The sequence below is a fragment of the Solea solea genome, chromosome 6 (genome assembly GCF_958295425.1).
Source record: "Solea solea chromosome 6, fSolSol10.1, whole genome shotgun sequence".
Lineage (NCBI taxonomy): Eukaryota > Metazoa > Chordata > Actinopteri > Pleuronectiformes > Soleidae > Solea > Solea solea.
In genome coordinates this window covers 11,678,521-11,697,206 of record NC_081139.1, presented here as the reverse complement: position 1 = coordinate 11,697,206, position 18,686 = coordinate 11,678,521, and the positions used below count along the sequence as shown (strand labels likewise).

General features: G+C 40.1%; 2 protein-coding genes across 4 annotated transcripts; one reads left to right on the top strand and one right to left on the bottom strand.

Moving 5' to 3' along the window:
* Positions 1 to 278: 278 nt before the first annotated feature.
* On the top strand, positions 279 to 5,667 carry slc25a55a (solute carrier family 25 member 55a). The gene is made up of 10 exons (XM_058632550.1): positions 279 to 385; positions 1,230 to 1,339; positions 1,515 to 1,640; positions 2,210 to 2,265; positions 3,350 to 3,440; positions 3,525 to 3,643; positions 3,772 to 3,973; positions 4,066 to 4,220; positions 4,311 to 4,386; positions 4,496 to 5,667. Exons 2-10 carry the CDS (start codon positions 1,320 to 1,322, stop codon positions 4,653 to 4,655), a joined length of 1,005 nt encoding a protein of 334 aa, XP_058488533.1. The 5' UTR covers positions 279 to 385; positions 1,230 to 1,319; the 3' UTR covers positions 4,656 to 5,667.
* A 1,178-nt stretch (positions 5,668 to 6,845) lies between these two features.
* On the bottom strand, positions 6,846 to 16,909 carry tspan2a (tetraspanin 2a). 3 transcript variants are annotated; one of them, XM_058632723.1, is made up of 9 exons: positions 16,688 to 16,909; positions 14,155 to 14,257; positions 9,622 to 9,719; positions 9,247 to 9,321; positions 9,076 to 9,168; positions 8,882 to 8,953; positions 8,662 to 8,745; positions 8,511 to 8,579; positions 6,846 to 7,460 (listed from the first exon to the last, which is right to left on the bottom strand). In XM_058632723.1, the coding sequence occupies exons 1-8, from the start codon at positions 16,853 to 16,855 to the stop codon at positions 8,514 to 8,516; spliced, it is 759 nt and encodes a 252-aa protein (XP_058488706.1). In that variant the 5' UTR covers positions 16,856 to 16,909; the 3' UTR covers positions 6,846 to 7,460; positions 8,511 to 8,513. The 3 variants fall into 3 exon arrangements, with proteins under 3 accessions (XP_058488706.1, XP_058488707.1, XP_058488705.1); XM_058632724.1 differs by having other exon boundaries at positions 6,846 to 7,438; XM_058632722.1 differs by having other exon boundaries at positions 6,846 to 8,111; positions 16,688 to 16,908.
* Between the last annotated feature and the right edge of the window lie 1,777 nt (positions 16,910 to 18,686).

Below are 18,686 nucleotides of genomic sequence, written 5' to 3'. Positions count from 1 at the left end.
GCACTGGTGTTCGTAGACTTAAGATAACATTCTCAAGAGACACCCGTAAAAACAAAGGTGTCTATCATATTACACCGTTCGCCATCTCTCTCTGCTGCTGTATGATTGGCGGAGCAGTTGGACTGACACGCGTTTCCTCCAATGAAACAGAGGGTATGTCAAATGTAGCCAATAAAAGCCTTGTATACACACTAGCTAAAACGTGATTGGCTGTGACTCCCCGGATTTGTCGAATTGGGCGTATCCCGCCCCGCCCACCGGCTTAAACTCAGTGGAAATTTCCTATCGCTCTCTGCTGTGTCTCTGACCCCTGCTGCTGTAGTAACTCACAACCCGAGATAAGAGCGGAACGACTTTCATTTACAAAGCAAAGACAATCTTTTCGGTAGGTCAAAAGCTTTAAATGCGTAGTTTATGTTGATATGATGTGTTTCTAACATGGCAAAGTTTCTCTCGACTGTGTGCTTGTTCGGTTTTGGCAGCGTTTTTCTTTTAGAGTGGGCTTCTGCTCTCATGCGGCCTTGCTAACCGTGTCAACCGTTATGCACCGAACGTTAAGCGTTTTATCTGAAGGCTGCGCGCAGCTTTTTCTATTGTTATTATTTTTAATTGTTTTATTTAAACAACTGTCTGAAGAGCACATGTGTTAACAAATTCCCGTGCATTTTAAAATTTTTGTCAAAAGCCTTTTTGTAATGTCATGCAGTGACGAGCACAACATTATTTTAATGATTGTACTTTGGCTTGGATGAAAGGCTTCGTCATCGTTATCGCGTGTGATTAATACAAAATGTGGTTTGTTATGAAATATTTTGTTTAAAAGTTTTTCTAACGTTTTAATTTAGTACAATGGAACATACTCGGTCCTAATGTTATGCAGGTGCTTGTTGATCTGCACATCAGAGGAACCGAAGCATTTGTTTCATTGAATGGCATGGACGTGGATTATTTTATTACTCTAAACATTTGGGGACTAGGGGCCCAAAATGGAAAAAAATTAAAAAAGAGAAAGGGAAGAAAAAAAAAGGGCGGTCATGCCCATGTATGGTGTTGCCGGTATGCGAGCCAGGACACACCCCCTACTCATATTACAGAAATAGCAGCGCTGCAGCATCACGGTCCCGTGACTCTGCGAGCAGAGTATGGGCGTGGCCTGTATCTACTTAAACTCTCTCAGCTATCTACCAGTTTATTCTGAGTAACGGATGCTCACTGTTATCTCTGTCTAGGACTCTACACATCTGTGTTCCACTGAAGGACTCTGAACATATCACTTCGCTTCTACCTCTTCACGTATCCTCACTTATTTCAAAGTCATCATGTCTCAGCAGCAGATCAGGTAAGTCTTGTACGCTTGCTTTTAGGAACTAAAGTTTGAGCTGTGACTGAATTTTTGAGGTCAATAGCTATAACCATCTAGTGGGCACTCAAATCTTAAAACAGATTATGTTGATTGATGTTCACCAATTTAACATTTCATTTCATTTGAGTTCTGTTTTGTTGTCTTGTTTCAGTCTCCCAGCCAAGCTCATTAATGGAGGTATTGCTGGCATTGTTGGGGTTACCTGTGTCTTCCCCATTGACTTGGCAAAGACCAGGTTGCAGAATCAGAGACAAGGTCATCAGGTCTACAAGAGCATGTGAGTATATTTAGGGACTGTTGCATTTGCACTGCCGTGCTGACAGATCTCTCCGACAAATCTACTATGCCCGTGTGTCATCTATCATTGCTCTTGCTAATCCCAAAACAAACTTGCTGCCATAGAATACACTCACTTGGTCAATGGCGGCTATTCACCCCCATCATTCCTTTCCTATGACATGACCCCTCATTCCTAAAGCAGCCTTTGGAGAGTGGAAATTTACTGCTCCCTGTACTAGCTTAGGATCTGTATTCCTATAGAATGGGCTCCGTATCTCAACCCCAATTTTCATGAAACAATGAGTATCTGCTGTAAATGAATTTATATTCATTTAGTTTACACAATATGATGCTTATCAATTTGAGCTGCAACTAACGATTATTTTCACAATCGATTAATCTGTCGATTATTTTCAGAAATCTTTATTTAATCATGAAAAAAGCTTCAAACCGATTAATCGATTATCAAAATAGTTGTCGATTTAATTTAGTAATCGATTAATAATCAATTCATCGATTAATCGTTTCAGCTCTATTATCAATAATGGTTTCCTTCTTGTTCCATAGGATGGACTGCCTTGTCAAGACAGTTCGATCAGAAGGCTACTTTGGCATGTACAGAGGTAAGAATTATACACGTCTGATTTATGCACAACCAGTAGACCAGAACACATAGAAGAGGATTAAATGTGTATATTAATCTAAAGACTAAAGGGTACACAGGATCTTAATACATTGTGGGTTTGAATACAGTCTATATTAAGTGTATGGCGGGTTCCTTGATTTGCATGGAATACTGTATGATTGTGAGTTGATTATGAGAAGGAGCTAAAAGCTGTTCTCATACAAAGTGGGTTTGTAAACTTTGTAATGTAGCATACATGCAGTCAGTAGGAAAACTGTTTGAACGATGAGTTTATTGATTTGATAAAGAAACACACTATTAATATCTTGTAGACATAGTTTATATGAGGAAACTGAGACCTTTATTTTTTCTTGGTCTCTGCTTTTGTGAGGAATGCTGTTTGTCTGCATCTGTGTTTTTCATATTGCAGACTTCGGTCCCCTGGGATATTGAAGGCTAGCCGATAAGGCGCAGCCACGCTGGAGGCAAATCATTAAATGGTTCTTACAATATTGTTCATTTAAAAATATAGGCACATGTTTTTGTTTTGCCATCTATTTGTCTTGTAACTTGACTCCTTGTCAATAACCCCTTTGTTGTCCCTTCACTGTCCTGTCACATTCATTACAAATCCTTTTTTTTTTTTTACTATTGATTGTGCCCTTGAAATATTATGTCTGTCCTTCCACTAACATCTCAGTATTTCTGTCATCTTTTGTTTACATTAACCAGTTTACTGACTTTCTGTAGTCACATCTCCTTAAATGTTTTCTCCACACAAAGCCAGCCTTGTTACAAACTGGCTTTCTACACTTCCTCCATGTGATGTTTGCTTTGTCTGATTCCCATTACCTTCCTCGTCTCTCTTTTGCTTGTTTCTCATTTTTTCCTCTGAAAATGTAAAAATGTGATGTCTTTGAGATTTTCCTGTCACATCTTTGTTATTGAAGCTACTGTAAACTGAGCTTATATATTATGTGTGTAAAATGGATTTATTATTCTGATGTAATGATCTTTGTTTTGTGTTAAATGAAACACAAGATTGTGACACCAGTGCTAACTGTGCATTTGTTTTTTCTCAGGCGCAGCCGTAAATCTGACACTGGTAACCCCAGAGAAAGCAATAAAGCTTGCTGCTAATGACTTCTTTCGCCATCACCTTGCAAATACTGGGTGAGTAAAAGCAAATTGCAAAACAATTTAATGAAAGTTCAACCCAGAATGTATTTTACTAAGTATTTATCTTCAATGTAACAGGAAGGGACTGACAGTGTTCAAAGAGATGATGGCTGGTTGTGGTGCAGGCATGTGTCAGGTCATTGTCACAACTCCCATGGAAATGCTCAAGATACAGCTACAAGATGCAGGCAGGCTTGGTGAGTGGACTATAAGCTTTACTTCCTAATATCAACATAAGACGAGTTACTCAGCTCAGCCAACCCTGACCCCAGTATTACTGTTTATATTAATGTATTTTTTTTTTTCTCCCCCTTTTTGTCCAAAGTGGCCCAGCACCAAAAACCAGTCATGATGTCTTCCACAAAGCTTGTGACGACCACCAACACGATGCTCAGCCGCTCCTATAACTCAGGCACGGTGGTGTCACCTCCACCACGAGCTGTGTCAGCCACGCAGATCGCTAAGGAACTGCTTCAAACCAAGGGAATCCAGGGGCTCTACAGAGGCCTAGGGGCAACATTAATGAGGTAAAGACGAGGAAGTTAGTGTGCACTTGTGAGACCAGTTACTCAGGGTCTGGGTTCCAGGCTGAAACAACTCTTTGTGTCATTTCTTTCAGGGATGTTCCCTTTTCCATTGTGTACTTCCCATTGTTTGCTAACCTGAATCGCTTGGGCAAACCAAGTCCGGAGGAGTCCTCACCTTTTTATTGGGCTTTCCTCGCTGGCTGTGGAGCAGGATCTATTGCGGCAGTGGCTGTTAACCCTTGTGATGGTGATTTTCACATTTGTGGGCTTAGTAGAATCACTGTGTTCCTGAAACCTTATCTAAATTTCTGTCTTGTCTTTTTTTTTTTTTTTCCAGTGGTGAAAACAAGACTTCAGTCTCTGAACAAAGGCACTAGTGAGGAGGCATACAAGGGCGTTGGGGATTGCATAAGGTAAGACAGTCATTATTACATAACTTGACATATGTTACACAAAAATGCCGCCCCCCCCCTCTCCCTTCTGCAAATGTGTGTTAATAAACCATGTCCTCTGTGTCTGCAGAAAAATCATGCAGAAGGAGGGACCGTCTGCATTCCTAAAAGGCGCAGGCTGCCGGGCTCTGGTTATCGCTCCTCTCTTTGGAATTGCTCAGGTTATGTACTTTGTTGGAGTTGGAGAATATATCCTGGACAACTCTCCTCTGAGCCTCCTGTCAGCATAAACAAACCATAATGGTTTACTAGCTATGCATAGGACCTTCTGTATTCAGAGGATGCAACAAGTGGCAGCTGAAAACCACCAGTTCATAGCAAATCAAAAAGAAAAACCACCATGCATATAATCCTGTTTGACAAAGTCAAAAAAGTGTGAGGGCCTCAAATTTCATCTTGTGTATGGTCTGACACTATGTTGCACTTAAATACTTTTACAACTTGTTCAATAGGCTGTGGCCAATGTTTGCTTGAGCTGTTGGCCTTACTGTGATGAGGGACTGAGAGTAGCAGTATTATTCATTCTTTGTCCTGAGACTGAACCGTTCAGTTTCCCTCTGTGAGGGAGGGGACGCTCACTTCATCAAAGAACTGTACATGTTTATGTGTCTTCTTCCATCACATATTTTGTATGTGTTGGATGAATTTGTTGCAGTGTTAGTTTTGTATGTTTTTTTTCTATGGCTGTCTCATGTTACATAACCTTTGCATTTAAACAAAATGCTCAATGAGGCCTTGCAAATGGATCTGTTTTTATGTTTATCTTTTTTTCCTTTTTACTTGCATTTACAGCAATGCCTCGTTTACCTGTTTAATATGACTGAGCAAGAACCTTCCGTGTGATGTGGGACCATACAGTTTGTGAAAACCATGAACAGTGTCCTGTTGAATACCTGACCTTAGCCCTACTGTTGTTGAGTAGTTTATAAAAGAAGTCTTTGTATCTTAACATCTGCAAAAACTTGATGCAATTATCTATTTATCACTTACCATCAGTGTAGATTTAAACATGCGACTGACTACCCACCAGTAGTTTTTTGTTTTTTTTGGTTTCTGCGTTTATTATTATTATTATTATTATTGTTGGGCATTTATCTGTGATGAAACGAGGCTTTTGGTCAAGCATTATTATTATTATTATTATTATAATCGTAAAAAAATGACTGTGACCGTACTTTGTGGTTGATGTATTTTTGTACATACTGTCCATATAAATATATATTCATTAAAATTTGAAATGTACTTATTCTGTGTTCATGAATCATTGACTGAATGGACTAACACGGTAACCATATAGGGTTACACTTACTATATTTATTATATTTTAGCCACATTATTATAAATACTTTGTTACAATGTCATGCTTATAGAAGAATCCCTTTATCATTGTGCCAAAGAACGTGGAAAAAAATGGGAACGTGTGGACAGATCTCAAAGGAATGCTATTTATAATTATGTATCATTTCTAATGACAGGATTTTATATACTGATCAGTCACGACATAAGTTTTCCCAACAAGTTTATTGTGAAATTATTCCACGGTTAAAATATATATATTTTTAACTTGTAGGGGTCCTTAGTCGATAAAACAAATGAGGAAATGCACAGCCACTTGGCCCACAAATAGTGTCATGCCATTTAGTAGCAGCAATACAGGAATAATGTATGTTTGGTTTTGCTCTTCACCAAAATCATCTCTGTCATGCAGCTTTGCTGAACACTCAATGTACTGGAAAATGAAGTCAACAAATAAATAACTGTTTTTATTATTTTTGTTTCATGGGACAAATAACAGTTGCTGGAGACAACAGCCCCACCCAGTGGTGAATTTAAACCACTGCCTAATACTGTATATGATATACAATAGTTATCCTTCTGATTATATTTAACTCATGGCCAGCTACTCTTTTTTTGGATCTCTTGTTTATATCACACTATTATCATGGCGACTGCTTCTCAAATCAATCTTCATTTTATTTAATAGTCCAGTCACACCTGCTTTGTTTGGTTTTGTTAATGGTTACCTTTGGCAGGAAAAAACCCTGAAAAGTTAAATGAGAGTAATTAATATAAATCCTGCTAGTTGTCAGTATTAAGAATCTGTAGTTGTGATGTAATTGTAGTTTACTATTGTTGTTATGACTTAATTCTGGTGCTGTTCTCTGTGGTTAAACACTGGCATAAACACTGACCTTGGGGACCAAAACCTGGTCCTCATGAAGCGGAACCTCATTTTTGAGGAACTGGTTAAGTTTAGAGCTAAAGTTTGAATTGTGGTTAGGGATAATGCTTTGTTCAGGCTCTCCAAATTAACATAAATCAGTGCAGCGTCGTAAGAAGAATAGCTGTGCACACCCGGGTGTGTGAGTGCTACAAAGCCATAATATGTGAGGGAGACAGAAAACAGCCAAACACATAAGTAAAAGCACCCACATTTTTTTTATTTATTATGTTAAACAGTATGACATAAGCAATGTTACTCTAAAATTCACATCTTATTGGCACACCAACAAGATTCAAATCCACACAAAATGCAAACTAGCTCACTGTTACAGTTCACGCGTGCTCTAGAGGAGCTTGGGAGAAGGTGTTAACTCATTACCTTTTACTTTAAGTTTAAAAATGTACAGTTTATCATCAGACCTCCCTAACCCTTTGGGTTGATATCATATCTAAACTTCCACTATTGTGCTTCAAAGTAGCAATACTTTAGATTGGTGACAGGGAGCAAGCACAGTTTTTATGTACAGGGCGAGGGAGACATAAATAGTTCAGTAGCTGTACGTGTGACTAAATAGGCACATAATGGACATTCAATCTGCAAAGGTTGTCCTCAAAACATTTAAGCACACAGGGTTTGAAGACGTGTGGCCTTCACATTACAGAGAAATGCATACAGAATAAATAATGTTAAGAGCAGGAGTCCATATTTACAGCAAATACTCCTCAGTCACAACATTCCTGTGTCAAAGAAGGCCTTGTGTATCATGGTGTGGCTGCAGTGCAGCAGCGCCTGGCAGTGGAACAAAAGGATGCTATAACCAGGGAATGTCACAGAGTCGTGCCAAAAGTGGAGCATGTGTTATGGAAAAAGAATGGAGAGAAACAAATCAGCATTTTGGTGCATGTGGGGTCAAGAAGGTGTGCCGAAGACGATCCACTGTGTTGAATGTGGTAAACTGGGATGTGTTGGAAAACTTAATAGTTGTGATATACATACACTAGGTATTTCCCTTCCTATATACAGACTGGCTGCAGGGGAATGACAACAATGTAGGCAACTATCTGGGGCCCTGAGTTAAGAGGGCGTCCCCCCCAAAAATGACAGAGTATATTAGTCCACAGCTACAGCAATCCTGTGACCACGCGCTTGCTGCCGAAAGCTTTGTAATTTTGTGTCTTGACACACAGACCATGAAACCGATGTATGATTAATGAAGTCAAGACACTAGAGATGATATAAATTAGTCAGGACAAGGGATTGTTGGGATACGTTCAGATTACCAGTTCAAAGTGACTCAGATCCAACTTTTTTGGGTGATGCGACTTAGATCTGATTTTCAGATCACATTTTTGTCACTTCAGTATGTGGTCCCAGATCAGATATTTACAATATGTGGTCATATCAGAATCCATGCTGCGTTTTGCCTTTACACACGTCGTCTTGGACCTGCGCCGCAGAAGCACTGCAAAAATCAAACAACAAAATTTGCTGTGATCGCTTCCATTCGTCAGTTCCCTCTACAGGGGGATCAAAAAAGGGACATCATCATAACTTATCTGACGTTTTCTGTTGTTACAGAATGATACAGATGCAAGACACTTGTATTCATGAATGTGAACCATCAAATCTGATCTGTAAGGAATGAGATTTGATTGTACCTGAAGGTAATCTGAAGGTAGCTTCTGAACTGTTTGAACTTTTGCTTTCAATTCAGGGGCGGGGGGTTCAGTCTCCCCAGACTCATCTGAAACCCCTCTGATTGGTCGATCATGATTCTTGACGTAGTCTGGCTTGTGGGCTTTAAGGTGTGTGGGTGTGTGTGTGGTGGGGAGGGGGGGGGGGGGGATAGCAGTCAACTCACCAGCTATATAACCTCCCTGCTGTTCCTGATGGCACAACACAACACCATACTGAAGATCATTCCTATGACCTGAAAACACACACACGGAGGAAAACCATAAGCTCATCATTTCATTTCGGTGACACATGTTCAAGATTTTGTAAACTCTCACCATGACGCCCGCAATCCCAATCCCAGTGTATCCAATGATATGCAGCTTTTCATTGAGGAAGTCTGTTATTGCAGAGAGGCAGTCCTGTAGAAGCAACCACAGACATTCACACCACGGAACACAACAATCCTGCTGACTTAGTCAGAGTGCTAAATTGTACAGCAGGGCCTATACTGCCACCATGTGGGCCTAAGGTGTTACAGACACTACAAGGGTTTACCTGGGTTTCTGGTGGGAAGTCTGCACACATGTCATTGGACACGTCCGTTGTGGAACCTCCACAGCAGTTCAACTGTAGGTGAATAAAAGAGTTTGTTTGTCTTACATTTTCATGTTCTTGAGATATCAAGTTCAAAGAATGGCACGGAGGGACAACTACTGTGTATGACGCAGGTTACTGAACATTTCACTCACAGTTCTGTGGTAAGTGTCTGCAATGGTATAGTTGCTGGAACTGGGCACATCGGCAATGGAGCTGCTATAAAACTTCTGGACCTCCTCAACGATCTGTGAGTGAGAAAAGATGAAGAATCAATTACATCTGTGTTATGATCTGATGAAAACGAAAGTTCAACCACTCTGTACCTGCTCTTTGTTTATGAATCCAAACACACCGGCGGCAATCTCTGCTCCAAAGATAATGAGGAGGCATGCGAAGAACTGCACAACAGAACAGAACATGTAGAAATAAGAGATGGTTTCATTTACTGATCACTGAGACAAGATGTGTTTCCATAAATGTACATTTCTTATCATGTTGGTGATGCATTTTATATTTCTTATCTTATCTCAAAGTTACTTGGACATGGATATACAAGTTAACATTGATTAAATACTATTGATTGTACTGACAAATAACTGGAAATAACAGTCAAAAACGCTCAACTTCTTCCTTGAAACTCCTTGCAAATTATTCTTTGTATGACAGGTTACAAATTATAGCTATGAATTCAAACTCACCGACGCAAGAAGACACTGTGACTCGCGCACAGCCCCGAAACAACCGAAGAACCCAACAATCATCATCAGGCCTCCTGCACCAAGGAGGATGTACACGGCTGGAAAAAAGAGAAGACAAAAATCGAATGACTGCAGTTCACAGTTTCAACCAAAGATGGCAGTATAACCCAACAGCCGTCACCGTCCATGATGCCCAGTTCATAAAAGGGCTGTTGTTGTGTTTGAGTACCAGAATATGTGTAGGTCGAAAACTCCTTATTAGCCTAAAGCCTTGTGAATTTCCTCCCACGCTTTATCAGCGTCTCATTCTCTGCAGCCACTGATTACTGTATAAATCTAATGATATACAGACTTATTACATATAATATAACATCAAAAAGGTGAAATTCACTTTTGTTTTCTTTCACGTTGAAAGACTCTTTAGACTTTGTTACCTTTATTATGTTGATGATGTGTCATTTTAAACTTATTGTAACGACTGATAACTAAATAAATAAAGGCAACTTAACTAAAAGGCAAAGCAAAAAGAAATTCATTCATTGTGTCCTTTAATTGCACGGCAAATACAATGACCCTGCTTGTGTTGAAATATGCTTTATAAATAAACTGATTTATTTATTTTGTTGTGTCCCCATTAGATAGTTGAGATGTAACAATATTAATTTGAAGATGGATCATTGCTTGTTGAGTGAGTCCAACAGCTGATACCACTGATAAAGAGCAGGGTTTTTTTTTTTTTTACTGGAAATACAACCACATGTCTCAGAGGTATGGGCAAACGCTGTGTTGCACCATGATCCATCTGAATTAAGTGGCAATGGAGTTGGAGAGTCTACTGACAGACAAGACTTCCAGATTACTCATCTAATAAATTAGTTTTATAAAGCTGGAAAACAGATGCAATCTGTGGGTGAAAAAAAACACAAGGCAAATACAATTGTTGTGGGTTTGATTGCTGCAGAAGTAGACCTCACATCCTCTTTTCCTCCGTGTGCCTCAATGGCGTCACCTCCCCGGTCTGCTTCCCTGCTCCCAGTCCTCACTACAGAGCCCTTTAGACTGTAACTAAACACTGGACCTGTCTCTGAGGTCCGTGCTAAGGGCCTAATCAGTGACACAGACATCAACCACTGCAGCATTTTAATTAATCCACATGGGAAAAATGCAAGCTGTTGTTTTTGCTGCTGCTGAACAAAAGAGGAGGTAAAGACGCTGAAGGGAAATGGAGGAAAGGGATGCGCTGCTTCAAATCTGGGTGTCTGGCTCAAAGGAAGGAAAATATAATGGGCCAAGACAGCTGAGACTGTGTGCACACAGTGGCTGTTGATGTTTTCCATCACTTTGATACGGCTTCCTCCTAGTAAAAACCACTGCTTTCTAGCAGACGACTGCCAAGTGCACTTCTACTTTGTTAAAGCTGCTGGTTAATAACGGCTGGCCATGTATGCGTCCACATCTCTTATGTTCATCGTCTCCATTTTGCGCACACTGCCTGTGATGTACTTGAGGAAACACAGGGCAACAAAGGTGACAGAATGGAAAGTGAATCACCATTAGGGAATGCTGCCTCTTGGTCTTTGTTATGGCATCAGTCTGTTTAGTGTCCCTGCTAAAGGTGCATGGTAACAGCAGCGATCTGGCATTCTGCTCAGGATAATGTTGTAAAAACATCGATCCTGCGGGGGATCCATCACATACATACTGTTCTGTATGTAGATAAACGGATCAGTTGTAGTCGATCGTCTCCTGCACCCTTCTGTTGTTGCCAACAATACAAAAGGCAATTTTTATGTGTATGCTGCTAACATGCAATACTATCAGACCTGACTGAGGGAGTGTTTGTGTGTAAACAGCAGCGGAAGCCTTTATCCTGTCAAACTGCTAAACATCCAGGTGTTTGAGCAGTAAAATTCACTTCTGAAACTTCACACTCTTATGTCATGTCGTCATACCCTGGGTGAGATGATGAAGATAATAGTGATGATAATAATTGTCAGTTATGCAATTAGGTTTGGAAATGCTCCTGCTCTCTTATCTTCTCCTATTTCCTCTCTGTAAATTTGATATTTTTGTTTGTAATCTGCTGAACTTCTGTCATGTGTGCATGTGACACTGACTGCATGTTTGACCGTCCTGGCAGAGGGATCCTTCCTCTGTGACTCTTCTTGAGGTTTCTCCCATTTTTCACCCTGTACAAAGGTTTCTGTGGAGTTTTTCCTCACTCGATGTGAGGGTCTAAGGGTGTAACCTACTGTACAAACTATAAAGCTCTTCCAGACTTATTGTGTTTGTGATGTTGAGCTATACAAAAATGTCATCTGTCACAGCTTGTTACGGCTGTTGTTGAACATTGTCCTCCTTAATTAACCTGAGTTGAGTATGCAAATTGGTCTGTGTGGTTCCTCACGTACCATTGGAGCAGATGGGCGGAGTCTCAGGAGGACCGGACAGCGATTGGTGCGGCCACGGAACCAGAAATTGCCTCACGCCCACCGGAAGAGGACAAGAAGCTGGCTCCCAGTCCACACTGGGCGCTTCTGAGAGCCAGAGCGCCTCATGCTGCGTAGTGAATTGTGACCTTGTGTTTGAGTATAGTCTAATCTCAAGTAATGCTGAGTGGCGTATTATTGAAAGTTGGGCTTACAAGAAATTGGGCTTAGGGCCGTAGACCTTAAAAACTGATTCTGTCTACATGTAGGACTCATTTGTTGTGTTTAGAGACACTAGGCTTAGAGATGCTGTTCCCCCTTGTAATTGTTGGGTTTTTGTTGTAAAGTGAACCTTAGTTATTTTCAAGTGGAGTTTCATTTTGTACCACATCCTCTGCCCTTTTTCTGTTTGACTTTTTGTAAATTATTATCAACTCCTGTGTAAAATAAATTCTTTTTTTACCACATGCCACCTTGGTTTTATGTTACTTCCTTTTAACGAGCTGGGACTAACAAGCTCTAGCACTTGGCAAATGTCAATTCACTTTTTTATGCTAATCCACAAAATGTTTAATGTTCATTAGTAAGATCAGTTAACAAATGATATGCAGAAAAAAATTGATACTTGGTGTCTCAAACGTGATATAATATTACCACACAAAATATTGTAATATTTGACTGTATCGATTTTCCCCCCGTCACTAGTCTGGATATAAAACACATCACTTCCTGTCCTGTGTGCAGCATGGGAATGAGCCCAGATCTAAACACTGCTATTCTGAGAAACACAGAGTGGAGCTGATAGTCTCGATCAGCAATGTGTCAACTCATTTGAAAATGGTTTAAATGTTTTAATGTTGGTCAAAACATATTGCATATAATACACTATCATTGTTGTTTTATTGTTTATTATATTCAGGCACAGGGTGTGACTGAATGTAGCATTTAACTTTAAGAGGGAGGTTGATATTTGCATGTAAACGGAAAAGTAAATGATCTCACATATTATAATTTGCATAAAGAGATACCAGTGAGAACGTGAGCTAATGCTCTTGTACTGTATGGTTTCACAGTCGTGTCTTGCATGGTCGACTCTGTGCTTGTTCTTTTTCCCACTGCATGATAAAATGATAGTTGCAGAAGGTAGACAGAGTCCTGTCAGAGTCTTGTCAACCTGTCACTCATGTCCTGAGTGAAGCAGCCACTTCCATGAAAGCACAGCAGAGCGATGAAGAAGTCAGATCACCATTTTAGGTCACCGTCTAAATAGAAGTTAGTCCAGTAACAAGAATAGGCCTCATTATAATTATCTACTCCTACACAGAGTGACAGAGCCACACACATAAAGAGAGAGAGACACACACACAGGGAGCGGGAGAGAGAGAGAGAGAGAGAGGCGTCTATTGTATTGAGTCCAGCTACACTAGTACGCACTGAGGACTGTTTGTCTTGTTGTTTGACTGTATGTTTTAATCATCCACTGGGTTGTAGAAGCCCTACGAGACGTTGAGCACAAAGTGCCTTGAAGATATCGCAGCAAAAGTTCATTATTCAGCTAGAACCATTTGTCACCATTTGATCGATCGATCCGCATCACTCCAGGGTGTATGTACGCTGTGTACATGAACATCAACCAGTCTCTCCACAGCCCAGAAAAACCAGAGCACTAACACTAATGGTGCATTTCAGTAATGGTCTGATGCTTTTTGCCTGAAATGTCCCAAGATTTGAAAGGGAAAACGCTTTCCTCTTCATGATCGAGCAGCATCGTAGAACTCAAGCACTTGGGTTTGAGTATTCAGTGCATTTTGTCTTGTGTAACGAGCCTTATGACATTGAAATATGGTTATATTAATGCTATAACCACAGGTCCGTGTGTGTTCACGGCCTACAGCTTTAAGATGACTTATAATATAATATAATAAACTCTTTAAAGTCGTGACAATTTATGATTTGTGTTGAATGTTTTTTACTGGTATGTCAGTGCTACAGTAATGCCACATACTCAGCCAAAGAATAGAGTATACATTACTTAACTAAATAAGGAGTGACTTATAGATGTAAAGTGACGTGTGATTGGACAGCTGCAGATATCGTGACATACCTATGAAGAAGGTGTCAGGGGCGCCATCCTCTGTCAGGAGCTCCACTATTTCTGGGTCAAACCTGAGCCAAAGTCCCACAGCCAGCACCAACAAGCCTGACAGCTGAGGGATGATAAAAACAATACTCATGTCATCATCACAATCTTCTTCGTCACAATAACAGTGCAACTTTCCCGGGTTTAGGCTTATGATTCAATCACCTCGCAGTTAGACTGAGATTCATGTGTTTTTTTGTTTTCTGACTCTTCAGTTAATTGAGATTCTGCAGGCATCACTCTCATCTTTGTCTCATCACTAAAGTGGCTACTGGTACTCACTGCCTGTTTTTTCCCCCCCTCCAGTTCATTCTAAGCAAACCAGAAATGCTAATGAGTGAGTAATGGTTTTTCAAAGAAAAAAAGGGAAAAAAAAGGGAAGAACATCCGTTATCTTCAGGCTTCTTCAGACTCTCAAACAGAGCTGAGTAAGAGCTGTCTTTTAATAATGTCATGTAATAAACATGCATCTACTAAGAATTAATATAGAACGTCAGGTGAGATGTGCCAGATTAGTTTCAACACGTTACGGTCACAACACAAACAGAACATCATTGCAGACTGAGAATATCTTTTAAAGATATTTAAAGCTGCTGTCAGTAAAATATTTAAGTGAAAATGCTTCCTGAATAGCTCCATATTCTAACAACTATCGCAGATCTCTCCGTCTCAGGGTTTTGATAGGAAATGCAGGAGAAACTCCTGTTAAGACTTCACCCAATCAGAAGCCAGAACTCCACAACGAGGCGGACCTCTCTGCTCATTAGGGTTAGGCTGTTTGTCAGTTAATAAATGATCCTAGTTCTCCTTTGTTTATCTGTTCGGGTTTTAGGAGGGAAATATCAGCTGAAAACTGAACGGAACACTTTGTACGGCCCATCAAAGTATCATGACTGAAGCTCGTACCAGCAGTCCATCTCCCATGGTGCATTTCAGCCACAGGCTGTGCCAGCCTCACAGTGCCTGAGTGATGTAATTCACACTGGCATTGGCTGCTTGGTTGGCTTTGAACCCCAAAATGACAGCGTACTGTATAGACCCAGCTGAGCTGCAACCACAACAGCTCTGCTTTCAGTCCCCAAATTGTGCGGACAAAGACGCCGCTGTCTGATTGGGTGACACAAGCGATCATCTAACGGCGCACAAATGAGTCAGTGCAGCCACTTAAATCCGTGTATACTGTATCATTTTGCAATAATCCTTCATTCCAGTCTGCATTTGGAGCAAATGATAAGTTAGTTTGCTGATGAATGTAAATCACATTTTCAAAATAAGTGCCACTGCAAACTATGTTTTCCAAATGTGCAAAACCGTGACCTGGACAGAAAACAAAAAATAAATGAATGAAAGAAGCAGCCTCTGCTGCACCTGGGGCCTGGAGATGCACACACCAAACAAAACCTTCCACCATCAACTCAAAACTGATCAAGTCAGTGCTTCACACATAGACCAGACCTGGCATGGCACAACAATTGTAAAACACAACTTAATTTAGTTCATATCTGTAAACTGTCAGGAAACATATGGACTATAATGTTACAAAAAGAAATGACTGTCATTACTAAAACGGTGAACATTCAAAAGTGAAAACTCTCAAATCACACCATAATAAATAATAAGGTCCTGGAATGAGTAGAAAGATTTCAGCTCCCCCTTGTGGCACTTCAAAAATAAACCACTAGGACTGTATGGTGGCAGGCTACAGTCAGCTTTCCCAACTCACTCACAGGAACATTGTAAAGATTTTCCCCCCAGAACTTATTGTGGGAGCTTTGTATCGTGCTGTACGATAACATGGTGGTGTGTTTGTGTCCCGGGCCCACAGTGGATAAGTCACAGCACAACGCCAAAAATCATGAGAGAGCATCTGAACAGTGGGTGTGTTGGAAAAGTCACAGCACACTGCAGCTCTGTACTGTCTGTGCTGCAGTCAGTGTGAACACAACACAGCACACGAATCATATCACTGTTACACTGACTCTTATTAGACACACTCATTAATCATTAAAATACACTTTTCATTGGTGGATGGCTGTGCTTTCAGAGCTGTTTAATGGGACTGATTTATTTACAATGAGAAAGAGGGAGAGATAGTCATGCAACAGCATTTTGGACCATAAATGTTTGTTTTATCTTTGTAGTATATTGTATTGTTTTACAGTTTACTGTTCAAGTGTAATTACCATGTAAGGTAACAGACCTGCACATGATCTTTATCGATAATATTTTACTACAGAATGCCAATAAATAAGCCCCTTTGAATTGAATTAAATTGAGAGGGAGACAGAGGTTGGTGAGAAAATCAGCACCACTCCCGGTTCTCCGGTGAATAAAGAAACCAGGTCAAATGATCCCAAAAGCCATAACGACAACGACAGTGTTCGCCTGCAGTCTGCTGAACATCTTACACACAGCACTCACACGTTTCCCCACACAGCAGCAGAACAATAAACAAATGCATCACAAATGTGATCAAGTTGCGTGCACGGGGACTTACCCAGAAGATGAAGTTGAAAACGAAGAGCAGATATTTCACGCATTTCATCCCTCCCTGCACTTTGCCCATGATGTCGCCTGCTGTGTCGCTGGATCTTTTCCCCCTGAAGCCGCTGAACGCTCCTATGTAGCAAGTCCTCTCTTCCTCCACTTGAACATCAAACACCATGCAACGATGCCGACCTACCACAACGTCCACACTCACACGCGCGCGCAAACGCACACACGCGCGCGCGCGCGTCGAAACAAGCTCACAGGGCTGCGCGCACACGCTGCCTGGCGTCTCGACGTTGCCCCGCCCATCTGCGTGCGCGCGCGCTGAGGTGATTAAGGGTGGGTGTTCTGTTCAGGACTCACCTGGGACCCACGAGCGAAGAAGTCCCTCGACATACAGAGGACGATGTTGATTACAGTGGGTAATATCACTAGCCCGGGCTGTAATTTCACCATGTCTAACAAGCCTATTTATTTCACCTTTTATTCATATACTATATAATAATATTGTCAGAGGTGGAAAGTAATTAATTACTCGCTTTACTGTAATTGAGTAGGTTTTTTGTGTACTTGTGCTTTTTAAAGTCATGTTTAAAAATTGTAATTGTTGGCCCGAATATGAAGTTTTATTTATTGTGTCTTTAGTTTTGTTTTTTGTTTTTGAAATAAAAAGGACAGATGAAAGAATGATGATTACAGGTGAACGAATGATGAGGACAGGTGAATGAAAGATGAGGACAGGAAAAACAGCTAATGTGAGATTTGTTGCCCCTTTTTGCACGACACAGGAAATAACCACAACCTCGTCATTTTTACTAGTCATTTTACTTGTATTTAAGTAAAATGTTTATCAGAAATAGAAGTACTTTTACTTGAGTAGAACATGTCAGTACTCTATCCACCTCTGATAATATTATACAACAATAATAGTGTGAATAGCCCTTTTCGGATGCTTTATAATGGGGTCAATAACATAGAAATTCAAGAAAAAACAAATGCAAACCAAAAGCAGAAGTCAAGTAAACAAGTGTAAATCATCAAGCACAAACTATCATCAAATCTCAAAGACAAAATAAGGGATGAAAAAGGCAGAATACACACCATCAATCATATATTTTCTTTGCCTCATTTATTTCAATTTGTTGTGATTACTTTATTGCAGCAGCTGCTGCTATTATTAATTATGTCTAAGTTCACATTTTACTCTAATTTCCACTTACTTTCACTCTGGTTTATTATCACTGTTAAGATTCAGCTCTCAGATCTACTATGTATGTCTTATATTGTTTATATTTTATACACCTACATCCAGCAGTCAAGTCTGCTCAGTTATTATTGATGTATTAATCATACCTGACGCTCATTGAACTACACTAACAACAAATAAGCTGCGATTGAGTGGTTGATTGAAGATACTTAATGTAATCACACAAAACACACTGTGTGAGTGGGAGATGATGAAACCATTTAAATAAAGTGCATTTAGTTTAAAGTGCTGCTGATTTTGTTGAGGAGCTCTTATGGGCTCTTCATCAACTCTGTGATCGTACACAGATGCTTTTAAACCTGCCTACATTTTACTGATTCATATTTATTTTCAAAATGTGGGATGTTGTCTACAGTGTACACCTGAGGCACAGTGACCTGGAGAGATGTCCCAGACTGATATGACTGAAGTGTAAACTCTACTCAAAGGACATGACCTCAGTGTCCTTAATGGACGTTCTTGCACGTTTGATGATTCTCATTACCGTTTAATAGTTTGTCTATAAAATGAAATAGAGTTGTGACAAAATGGCATCGTTTTTGTAAGCAATCAAATTCACATTTTTAAGAAACTGAAACTATACAATCTTTGCCATTTTTACTTAAAAACATGAATCCATCACAGTAACAAAATACCTGCTAATTTGTGTGAATACTGAGTCCACACATCCCCACTATTCTTTATTATACTTCCATATGTATTTGAGTCACTAGCTACTCATTCAATATTTTTTATTCAG